General features: G+C 37.9%; 1 protein-coding gene across 1 annotated transcript in view; it reads left to right on the top strand.

The window, feature by feature from the left end:
- LOC306855685 (gamma-aminobutyric acid receptor subunit alpha-3-like) overlaps positions 1 to 13,079 on the top strand; it is a gene marked incomplete at its 3' end in the record, with an annotated part of 177,485 nt that overhangs the window by 64,205 nt on the left and 100,201 nt on the right. Inside the window, exons 3-4 of the mRNA XM_079394490.1 lie at positions 6,512 to 6,633; positions 10,163 to 10,230. Coding sequence (XP_079250616.1) covers positions 6,512 to 6,633; positions 10,163 to 10,230 — 190 coding nt within the window. The remainder of the gene's footprint in view (positions 1 to 6,511; positions 6,634 to 10,162; positions 10,231 to 13,079) is intronic.

The raw sequence follows: 13,079 nt of genomic DNA, 5'->3' as shown, positions 1-13,079 counted from the left end.
GTGAAAAAGACTTTACACACTATCCTTGAGAAACATAATATTAATATTAAAAACTGCATTCTATGACCCCTTGTTTAGGTTATTAATTATTGCCAATGCAGTCAGTAGACTGATTTTGAATAGTGCTACCAAATCTCTTTATTTATGGGTCATCAAGCCAATAATCTATAAATGCGCTGTTCTTGTGAGTTCTGGTGCTTGAGAGATGTTTAACCTGCATTTTACTTTTGTAGGCTTTCCTGTAGCTCAGATAGTAGAGCATGGCGTTAGCAACGCCAAGGTCATGGGTTCAATTCCCAGGGAAAGCAAGAGCTGATAAAAAATTTAAAAACTGTAACTAGAATGCAATGTAAGTCGCTTCGTCTGCTAAATGCATAAATGTAAATGTTATTAATTGAATGCCATGTGCATATTTCCATTAATGAAATGGACTTGGCATAATTGTTTTCATCTACCAACTTTTGTAGTATGCAAAACATTTTCTCGAGCAAATCTTGCCTCGTCATGCTATTTGTTGTGTAATGAAAAACTAATTGAAAATGGTGTAAACAATGCTATTAAAATATGTTCTGCTTCAGAAGGTGATTGTATTCCAACAAAATGTCTTGCATTATAAAACCCCCTCCATTATCTGAACCGTGTGTGCATACAGTATTCAGGAGTTCATTTCAACACTGTCTATTTGCCGCACTCCACTCTATTGAAATATTACGTGTATGTATACATACGGTATACTGGCGGCTCAGTGAAATGAATCACATTTGCTACTATCTGAACCTCCTGAATATTTTTCTTTCCCACTTACTTTATAAGAAAGAGGGAGAGGGTGAAGAGAGAGGTATAAGGGATAAGATTAGAGGTTTGGGATGGGGGTGGAGGAAGGGTGTTACGAGGAAAAGTCATTTTTTTATTTGCAGGGATGATGTGGTGGTAATGAAGAGGGATGAAGCAGCTGCCGCCAGGGCCCATGATCCTCCAGTGCTCCAGCCTGACATCTGAGAGAGAAATTCCAATCAGCTCACACACCTCAGATAACACCAGATGGGGACACGTATGTCTTGCGTTTGGCTGCACACAGATGATGCATGTTTCCTGTCCAATCTGACTGACCATGTCACCTCAAATCAAGCAACATTTGGCACATCTATTAACTGGGTTTGTTTGCCTTGTTGGCAGCATTTGTGTACCCAAAATGTATTTATTTACACTGTCTTGAAGAAGAATCACCTAGGGCCTGTTTACACTAGGGATGTACGGGACTAGTCGACTAAATGGTACAGCTCCTGCTAGTCAACACTGAAAACAATAGTCGATTACACGAGAGAAAAAAAAAACGTATGATTTTTTTATCATTCAAATTACCCTAATTTTAACGTTACATTTAAAACATTTTAAATAAGTTAAAATACAATTTTTTAAAACGAACACATAAGTTATAAAAATATTTGAATATATGCATATTTTTAAAAGTGTATCTGGGCGGAAACTACATTTTTACCTCAGACCTCGCATGCGTTTTCTTCATGTCAGTTGCGGCAAGCTCAAAAATGACCACGCAAAAGACCAGCAAGGTGTGGGATTCTTTTGAATTAACGTTAGAATGAAACGGAAAAGTGTAAACTGTGTAATGTCAGATTGGCTTACAATAAATTTACAGGAGCGATGCATAATCATATTCAATACAGGCACTTATGCGTTAACTTGGAGGCTAGCCAAAGCCAGCAAATGTCAATCATGTCATACACTTCAACCTGCCACTGCGGTCCGCGATCCCATCCGCGCCATCCATTCCTCTAAACGAAGACCCACTTCGGTGGTGGTGCGGGATTTCCAGGCTCTTTTCGAAACTGTCTGCTTGCTTCTAGTTATCTGTCTGCATGCCTGTGACTTCAGTTCCTGCCGAGCACTTTTTTTTTTTTTCAAGTGCAGAATCGCCTCTAGTCCCGTCTTTCGCCAGACCACGTTAACATGTTAAATTCACTGAACAAATGTGCATGGTCGGAGTAAGCAAAACGAAGATTGTTTAAAAGCCTACATTTTTACAAGCCGTTTTAATGCTATTCCTTGATAAACTTTCCTATTGTTTTTGACAATGTGCTGGCTAACGTTATATGAAGATGAAGAATTCTGTCAGTCTATTGATTGATTTTCCATTTCTGCATTGCTCCAGCCGATAAATAAGCTATGCACTGGTTTGTTGAGTGTATGCTCTTCCATTTTTCTTTTTAACGGCCCCCTAAAATTAAATGATGATAACGCGAGGCAAGCATATGGCATAATCGTGACCTATTTTTAGGAGAATTCATTGAGGGATTTGACAGTGTGACTCAAAGATTAAGTATTTCAAGTGTAGGCTGTTATATAGACACACGGAGTTTTCTTCTTTTTGGGGGGTTTCTAGCTTTTAGACTAGTCGACTAGTCAGATACAAAACTTGCGTTTAAACGAAAGTCAAATTAGTCGTAGCGCACATCCCTAGTTTACACCTGGTCACTTCATGCGTTCTGATTCATCTGATTTGTTAAAACGGTTCCATTTACATTTGGCCAAATGAATGTGTCTGAAAAATAGTTACAAATCTGATATTTAATTCCTGAGCTATATGGAAATTGAACAGAGTTCATATCAACAAAAGCAACAGATTTGTGCTGCATTTTATTCATCCTCAGCTAATTTCAAGCTCAAAGACCACAACAGGAGAGCACCACTGGAAAGATAAGTTAGTCTTACTACTTTTAATGAATGATTGTGTGTTGAGCGTCTGTACAAAACAGCTCATTTGATCATATTATATCAATGTATTATCTTAACTATATGTTATTCCTCTCATTATTTTCCTATAGCGGTTAATGAATTGGAATTATCGCACATTTACACAAAACTGCTTACTGTACTTCCGTGCTGAAAAATAAGGTGGATGTTGTTGAAAGTGTTTGTTTGAGGTCGACAATGAAGGCTAGAGCCCTAGAATGCATTTGAAGAGAAACTTCTCCAAGGTTTTTCTTTAGGGCTGTATTGTAGAGATGCGTGGGAATGAAACTTGGTAGCTTGTATCATCTTTCTTCAGCTGTATTTTTTTCGTTTGGCAATCGATCCATACTTCACTTTCGCCCTACCGTGCACTCATTCTTATCCTCCTCTGCTTATTTTAATGGGCTGTAAATTACCTTTAAAGATTTGCCTTCACAGGGTTACGTAAACCTGCTTGAGAGGCTGGGAAACAAACGCAAAGGAGGACTTGTATCGCAGCCTCGTGAATCCCACTAATAAACCTCTGGTTTGAGTTCACTGAATGGCCATCTTCACAGGAAGAAGATAACAGCCACTCATTAGCTTCGATTCAGTAATACAAAAAATTGCAATGTGCAGACACACCATGAAGAGCCACGATGTTCAGCCCGTCTCCCAGGCATTAGCTTATTTTATCTCCTCAGCACAGACAACAGAAAGTACGGCCATAGACAGTTTCCATTGTTCTTTCAGTTACACTGTGAGCTGCTGAATAGAGCAGCCATGTTTCTGTAAATGGAAAGAGGCTGCATGATCTACTGCTGATTAATATCAATGAGCCGATATTCAAAGGATCAGCAATGAAAATGACATAAGACAGGATGCAGTTTCCACATACAAACGGTGCTCTTGAGTGCCACTTAAAAAAAAAGCCTGCAATTTGTCATCTGGGTGGCTTTCTTGAAATGATTAAATTATCAGAAACCCTTCACCGCAACACAATGGGAAGATCATCAGCTTTCAAAATGTCACTTCACTGACAGGTCTGGTTGATCCCTCACCAGCCGGCTGACACACACATAGATCAGTCACATGGTATGGCGTTAAGCTGTGGGAGAAATACAAAGAGCCCCTTTTCAGTCAGTCATTGCAATGCTTTCGGCTAAGCCCCTCCACACTCAGGTGAGACAGGGTTTTCCTGCAAGGAGGTGTAAACTCAAAGAAAATGAAGTAGCATTGGACGGAGGCTGGTCTGCCTTTGCTGTCGGCTGAAGGCAGTCGTTCCGCCATGTTTACCTCTCCGTGCTGCTGCATTTTCAGCTCCACAATAAAGTCGACAGCCTCTTGAGATGATTCAGTACAAAATATACCAGAGTACGCTGATAAAAAAAAATAATAATACAGTTTTATGGTTCTTCTGTAATTCTGTGGTACTAATTATTATTGTACTATTTATTTTCAAGGAGCATCAATATTTGTTAAATATTTAGGTCAGGTCAGTTTTAGAATTTCTAGCATTAATTATGAAACATTGGTTTAGTGCAGATACTTGGTTTTGTACAAATTTGGCATGTTTTTAAAATATATTTTGCTTCTGCAAGGATGGGAACATTCTAGAAGTTTCTGTAACATTCTGTAATATTGTAGTGCTTTTTGGAACATTCCACACCATTGTGGGACTAGTCATAAAAGACACAAATCATACAACAAACACTAATGAAGTTTTGGATGAATCACTTTTAGTAACTATATTCACCATGTCAAACTTCATAAAGAGACAAAAAAACAACAACAGTGACACAAAACTTTTACAAAAAAAATGTTTCAGTGTAATTACACTCACTAAGACTGTATATTAGACATCAAAATTTCACTTTTCAAAATACTTTTGTTTTTCACTTTTTCATTGTAAATTGAATAATTTCTCATAACAGTAACATTCTGTTATCATAAATATGCAAAGACATTTCAGCTAAAAATATGGGCTCATTTCTTTCTCTGTGTCAGAGATGTGAAGCATCATTCTTCCCACAAATTACTAATCAGTGTTGTGCAGAATGATAAAAAAATCTAAAACAAGTTGATCCAGCAGCGTTGTCATATTTTTGCTGCCACAAAAGGACTAAACAAAACCTTATGAAACACTGTCACATGCAATGCGTGTGTTTTTTGACAAACCTCTTGTTCTGCATGCTATTTTAAGGCCTTTAAAGGTCAGCATGTAATTGGTGCAAGGTCGCTTCCAGCAGAGCCCTTGATTGAAGACAGCACTCATTATCTTCGTCAGCTTTGTCTATCACGCCCTCCATCGTGCCATTGCATTGCTCATCAGGGAATCACAGCCCCAGCAAGACATAATTATTCTGCATATTTCAGGTAATTAAAGAACCAGGGGTTGGCTGAATATTCAAGAATGCATTTGCAACTTTTGGGATATAATGCAGCCAAATCCCAGAGCCGGGATTTCTGCAAAGCTATATTCAATTGTGTGACAGGTTTCACTAATGCACTTGGAGTTCCATTAGTTCTATCACTCCTCTGCTCTGTCATTCTGTCTTTTTTTTTTTTTTGTAACTTTAACTCATTTTCCTACTGACTTAGATGGCGTGCACGTTGTTCAGACAGGTCTATACACAGCAGAGGTATTCAAGTAAGAAATACTACAGAAACTAAATAATAAAATGTAAGAAAGAAAAAAAAAAAAACACTGCACTATAATAATTGAGAAATAAAAGGCCATTTTCTACCCTGAATGTAGCCCTCTCATTCCAACACTTTGTTTAAAGCGGCCTGTCACCTTTAAGACTTCAATGTAAACATCCACTGCTCTGATTGGTTTACATATTTGCATATGAAATAAGCATTGTGCAACTCATTTGAAAACGTACTACATCTTCACAGTTTCTGAGATTAACCAGTAGTGAAAAGTATTGATTATAGAATTATATTTAGATCTCTCAGCAGCAGTGAGCACGATCACAGCCATGTCTGTTGAGCGCGCACATGCAATGATCACATTGCAACTTGATTTCTGCACTCTAATGAAAGCTTTTGTCATAACTAACACAATGCAAATGAGTAATTAATTGTGTAGTGTAGACAGTATCATTGATTATAATGGGAGTGTTGCCAACAGTGCTGAACCCATCACCGATAAACTTCTGCTGAACTGAGATTGACAGCTCCAGTGAATATATATATTGTTATTTCATTTATTCCCAATTGAAATAACAGATCATTTTCATGCCACCTCGAGGAACAATGTGAAGTTGACTGTTTAGTCACTGGCTTGATTTACTAATGCATAAACAGCAATAAACAATTTTGCAACAAAGATGTCTTACTGCACATGAGTCTTTACATCAAATTAGTTACTGGACAAAATAAGTGGACCATGCTTCATTCCAGTAGCCTAAATGTTAGTCTTTAAGTTAAACATTACTGTTTTTTTATGCATATAATTAAATGTATTAACAATTCCATAAATAAAATAAAAAAATATATATTTTTTTTCTTTGATTAATTTACACACACACACACACACATAATGACTGCATCTCCTTCCTTCAATCGCAGCACATGTTCAAAGAAGGAAAGATCAAAGATGTTGACCAGATCAATCTCTCTTCTTCTCTATCCATCCTTCTATCTATGACTTGAGACACTTATTGCTTAGTGACCTTCTTTCTATCTATTTTTTTTTTCTTGTGGCTTATTTGCTTCTTTTCAAAGCATCCTTACTATCTTTATGAGACCTGAATCTCTCTTTTCTTCTCCACAGGGCTGTAACAGGTCACAGAGAACCTATTCCCGATGACAGCAAAGACAACATCACCATCTTTACCCGGATCTTGGACCGCTTGCTGGATGGTTACGACAACAGATTGCGTCCCGGACTAGGAGGTACGATAAATGCGTATACACATTTCCTTCCTCAATGTCTCCAGTGTCCACATGCTGGCCTTACCGTTGGCTTGCAGATGGAGCGTGTTTTTCCTCAGTCCGTCTTTCATATTTACACTTCTTAGCACGAGTCTCACACCTCTGAGATCCATGACAGATTGTGTTTTGGAACAGTGAAATTACTCATCTTCTCTTGGCACTGTAATGTTTATCAATAGCAAAATTTGTCACAGAACAACGCTCTCCCGAGATCACTTACAAATCCTAAGCTTAAGGAGCCCCAGGAGCCTCATGTGTTGAAGATGGCTGATGAAAGAAAAGAAAAGTCTTAACCGCTGCTTTGACGGTGCACCCGCAGATTGCTCACTTAATCATCATGAAGAAGCTGATCGGATCCCCTGGTCATTCTGAATTCAGAGCACATTAAATGCTGAGAATCGATGCACTATAGTCTACGTCCCGATGACATTTATAGAAATGTCCCACAGATGTCCATTAGACCATCTCCCACTGCGTGATTTTTTTCTCCTCCACAGAGGTCTCACAGAGTGAATCCCTTGTGACCTCTAAAAGAACAAATTCTAAATTGTGAGCCCAGCTGTGGGCAGTCAAAAATCAATATGTATGCTTTTGATAAATGGGCTAAGTCACATTGGCGCACTGAGAGCTGCGGGCTGATACTGTGGAGCTGGACGGCATCCATCGCCTCTACTGCTCGAGTCCTGCTGTCTCCACAATCCTGGCTCCCATCCAGTCACCCCTCTCAAGCTCCATCAAATCTTGCAATTTCCACCCTGCTTTACATAGTTGCAGATGTGTATTACAGTACTCATCACATCAAAGTTGCTAACTGGAACACGATGACTTACTTCAGATGGTTAAAGGCCTAGAATATGCCGCACACAGAACATTTTATGGTCATTTAAAAGTTCACAATTTTATTTTTGGGGTCTGCTTATATTTTTTTAAAGTTCAGAAAACATATTTCTCATAATATACATTGCTATGACACCTTATTTCACCCTCAGCCTGAAACACTCTGTTTTAAGTCCTGTCTCTTTAAAGCATAAAGCTTAATAAACAGCTCAGTCTGCTCTGATTGGTCATCAGTCCGAGTCTATAGTGTATTGAATGGAATGCCCCTTACCATTAGTTTTCATCCCCCAAGGCATTGTGAGCAGCTGTAAAAAGTGGTGCTGGAGCTCCAAATTAATTTTTTTTTTCTCTCTCAGTGAAAAAATCAGAATCTCAGCAAAATAATTTCCCCAAATGTTTTTGGAGGTTGGACAAAAGCAGCCAGTAGACGGGAATTATGCAAACGTGTAACATGGTGACGTAGACACAGAAATATCGGCAGGACTACAAACAAAGCGTTTCAGGCAAGTTTTCTGATGGAAAGATTAAAGGGGTCATGGACTGAGAAATCAAAATTCCCTTGATCGTTTGATATATAAGAGGTCATTGTGCTATAAAAAAAATCCTGAAAGATTAAGAACTCAAAACCTTCTCATTAGTATAAAAATCTGCCAAAACGACCGCAGAAGATTAACGCCTGTTTCTACATCACTGCCTGTTTAGCCCCACCCACCGATTTGCACGTGTAATAGGTAAATAACAAGTGAGGCAAATGAAGGTCTATGCAGAAACCAAACGATAAACTTCATTTATTTTATGAAGATCCAGGCCACGTCAGTAAGAGCTCGGTTCGTTGTTCACTTCATTTTACAGCGGATTCATTTATAAAAAAGGCACAATTCGACATGATTTTCAGAAACATTGAAACTTAAAGACGATGCTGTGCTGAATATGTTGGATCCGACAGTAATGTCACAACACACAAGTGTGAGTAACCGTTTTAGTATGTGGTCTATTATTACAGATTGTTTGATATGAAGAGTTCATTTGCAAAAAACGATAAACGCCACTTTCAAAAAAATGCATAGCCGTGCATTATTCCCCACATATAGTGCGATCTGAACCCTAAACACGTTTTGTCAAAAAAGCCGGTATTGTCCACATTCAAGGCATCACGAGTTCATGTTTTACTGCAGAAGCCGACAAGCGCTCTTGTTGTTTTTGAACAGAAGCCGATAAGTCCATATTAGCGAATCAGCGCGCTATATTCAGGTCAGGTGACAAGGCTAATTTCACTTTGAAAAGATGTGCTAGCTGAGAGGAGTTTCCTCACAGCTGACTAAAAGTGATCGAGGATGGATAATTTCAACCAACTTGATGAACCTGTGATATCTTCTTCAGGGCGAAAAAGGAAAATAAAAGCTGAAACGTTTTCACAGAGCCTTGCAAAAGCAGCGCGTTAGGCGTGAGGGAATTGCGTGTAATCACATGCATACAGTTTATGATCACAACAACAATAATGTTTGTCAGGCATCTACATTGTCATCTGAGGAGATTGCAAAGATTAAACGAGTGTTTTTTTTAAACTCTAATACATGAAATGTGGAGTTACCTGCTTTTGCCAAAAAACGACTGTTGGAGTTATCTGCTTTTGCTATAAAACAAACTTTTAATGTGTAAAAAAAAAAAACATACTTTCAATTAACTTTAATTTTGTAAATTACCTGTATGTGTTTAAGTTATTATTACTTAATCAAAACAACCCAAGTGCAGTTTGATTGATATTACTTGGAATGCACGATAAAAAAAAAACGTGATTTCTGAAAAAAATAAATAAAAATTGAGTTATCGGTTTTTGCAAATTAACTCTTCATATGTATTGGGTATTTATGCGTTTTTTATCTAAATCACAGCAGTGCCCATCTATGAAGGATGTAGGCTGTCAAACACACAACTGATCATATCAGTGGCATTTACTCTAGGCTACTTCCAAGTCTTCTAACCCACTTTAAAAATCTGCAAATCTCCTTAATTAGTAATTAGCACTCTTAAAATTAGTAATTTTGTGATCTTTTTTAATGCTTGCTGAAACCAGGAGCTGCAGTGAGCCAAGTGGAATTTTTGACCCTGAATCCCTATTAACAACTTTAAAGTTCATTACATAAAGTATTATCCTTATCCTTCTCCGTCTATGACTGGTGAACCCAGTCATAGACGACATGAGGGTGGCAATGTGTGTACTGACAATCTCTGTTCCAGTGAAAAAACACAACAAATACACCACCATAAAGGACAATATACATCTACTAACAAATAGATGCTTTTTGAATTTGCTCAGTAAGGTTCAAATCTAGTTGCTGCAATTGTAGCAGACATTCTGATATTAAAATGACTAAAATGGCAACAATAAAAACACCTAGCTAGGTTGTTAAAAGTCATATGCTACTTACACTAAAACTCCATAGATATTGCCATCAGTTCATACTGCTGTTAACACTTTCTCTGACAAGCGGATAAGATGAGACCTGTTTTCCAGTTTGGTCAGGTGACATTAGACATTTACCTCATTGTTGTCTTTACAGATTTATAGCTTTAAAATGAACTTAATATTTGTTTTACATATAGTTATTTCTACTCTTACACATACTCTTTGTTTTTTTTTTTGTCCAATCAGAAAGTGTGACTGAGGTGAGGACAAACATCTATGTGACAAGCTTCGGGCCAGTATCAGACACCGATATGGTATGTGTGTTCTTACTATCGCTTAAAGGTTTTATACAGATTGGGTTCACGTGAGGATTTTTTTGTTTTACTTGATATGTATATTTATTTAAATTCGCATATTTGCTTATGTCAGTATTTGCCTGTTCCTCAGATTTATTGCTTTTTTATATAATGTATTATGCTTGAACCAGGTATGGTTACACGTAATTGGTGGCAGATTACCACATGAGAAAACTGAGATGTTTTCATTGCTGTTAAATTTAGAAAGATTTGTTCGTCAAATGTGCCATAGAGGAAGATATAGTACCGTCCTTTATTTCCCTTTGCCCCAGTGAATATGTGAAGCCTTGTTTCTTTATGGGCTCATTTAAGAGAGAAGATAATTGGTTGCGAGACTGCATGAAGAAATGCATGCGTCTTAATCATACACACAATTGGCTCTGGTATGCAAGATGAATCACCACAGCCATGCGGCAGCACTTTGTATTTTATCTGAAACATAATTTTCTAATAGTGAGAAGAAAACATCACAATATGTCAAATTATACGGAACATAAAACGATACTCAAATTACACAGCAATAGTCATCAAGGTTAATTTTAACATAATTAACCTATAAAATGTATGCAAAAATACTGCATTTCCAAACAAGTCTTATGAATTGCTCCACTTCAAAAAGTAGAACTTCTATTATGAGTCCAATTAGTAGGAAATTGCACAATATCTGTTACACAAAGGACTGTGGGAAGTTAATCACAGAATCTAAGTTGTATATAATAGTTTATATAGTCCACAACTACAGCTCTTTTTCAAGATATTTGCAAATACAAAAATATAAATGTCACATTGCCCTACAGTAGGACTACATTCAGTACGTTCTGTAAGTGTTACCAACCCAAAATGTGGCTGTGAAGTACCCAGAAGACTCTACAAATCGCAAGCTTGCTATAATTGGCTGCTGTTGCGATAAGGAAAGACTCATTATCTTTGATCTATGCCTTGAAGTGAGAATATCACATTCTGGATGAGAGCCCTAGCATGTTCTCATGACTTATCTTCAACCTACTCTGCAATGGTGTCAAGACCAAAATAGAAGACAGAGGCACAGCCAAAGCAGTCAGTTTCAGGTTGGACAATAAATTTGGTCGTTAAACCCAGACAGCAGGTTCTGAATTGTTTGGCCCCTGCATCATCATGCTATGACAGGAGATGTGGTGTAACAAGCACCGCTGAAGAAATGCTTTCGGAAGGTGATGCACTGTGACCGTCTCACCTGCTACCCAGAGGATAAAGAAGTCCAGGACTTTTTCGCTCCAGCTTATGGGATCAAAAGTCTAGCATTGACACACACCAGCTCCTGTCACCTGATGGAATTTGGGTTCCTTACCACAGTCACCTTTGGCTTGTGTAGTTGGTGTTTAAAGCTACCCAGGCTCATACGTAGCTATGTTTATGAAATACTCAAAAATTGTATCTATACATACAAATCCCTGCAGTTTCCAATTGGAATGACCCGCATATAAGTTAAAATAGCAAGGTTGCATCAGTGATGCATTTTTATATCACTTTTGCATTCATTAACATTATCACGTAAGTTTATGGTTTGATTTGGTTTAGGGTATGTTATTTTCCAACACGATACAGCATTAACCTTTTAGCGACTCTCCCTGGACATTTGAATTCTAAACCAATGCAATACATACTTGAAGCGACAGTAAAAACATGCCACAGTCACATACTGAATGCATGTTTTAGCTCCACTCACTGGTGTTTTCAATGAGCCTGGGTTAGTTTAAATACACTTAATATTCATTATTTTTTTATTGATTTGATGTCATTGACACTATCGGCACTATTGTCTTCTGTAGAGCTGATTTATAGCTGAAACTGAAGTTGTTTCATAATTGATGAACTTTGAAACACTGACACTGCTATTAAACTGAATTGAGCTGAATAATGACATTATTGGCTTGTTAGTGCTGCTTTACAGCTGAATTTGAATTTGTCTCATGAAGTTTGCATTACTGCTTTGAAATAAAGATGACGACTTAACTTGACACCACCATCTTCTACTATGAATCTGCTGCCCACACTGGCCACCACATCGACTCCCTTGACAGAATAAGTGCCCTTAATGAACTTCCTCTAAAAGCCAGTTCCACAAAACCTCTATCTCCCCATAATCTTGGGCATCCTCATAGGCATCTGCAGAGGTGTCGTCTTTTTGGAAGTAGAGACAGCTAGTGTGCCCTCTCGTCTTCAGCAAGGTCAGTATAACATAGCACATATTGACGGGGACAACCCAACAATCTGTGAGCTCAGACATTTGAAAATTTGGAAAAGTGTTTGTTAATGATATATCATAAATAGTTGTGTTGTATTGAGGGTACAGTTTATGTGATGATTGGTAACATAGACCATGTTTGGTGGAAATGTGAAATTCCTTCATGCATACAGAGAATGAGTAAACATTCATCTCAGACTGTTGTTGTGCCATCACAAGAGTTATTTTCATTGTGCTGAAAATAACCGTCCATAATAAGTGATCTGCTGTCTCTATGTGACGTCTCATCAACCCCCCATGATTCCAAGTCATTGGGTTTGCATATGGGAACATCAGTGCTGAGTCTGACAACATCACAAGTCTAAAATGAAAGATTCACAGAAACTGATAGAATATACAGGCTTTGCGACAAGATTCTGTGGGGAGAATGATCAGTCAGGTAGCAGAAGATAGCAGTGGTAAAAGATGCCTCAAGAAAAAAAAAAAACTGAAACAATGTATAAAGTCAAAGCTTTTAGCTGCTCTAGGCTATGACTGCAGTCATGGTCACTGGTCTTTGTGGAGGCCTGGCAATGTCACATTA

The sequence above is a fragment of the Barbus barbus genome (assembly GCF_936440315.1).
Source record: "Barbus barbus genome assembly, chromosome: 36".
Classification (NCBI taxonomy): Eukaryota; Metazoa; Chordata; class Actinopteri; order Cypriniformes; family Cyprinidae; genus Barbus; species Barbus barbus.
The sequence above is the reverse complement of the archived record's forward strand: the minus strand, read 5'-3'. Positions and strand labels throughout refer to the sequence as shown.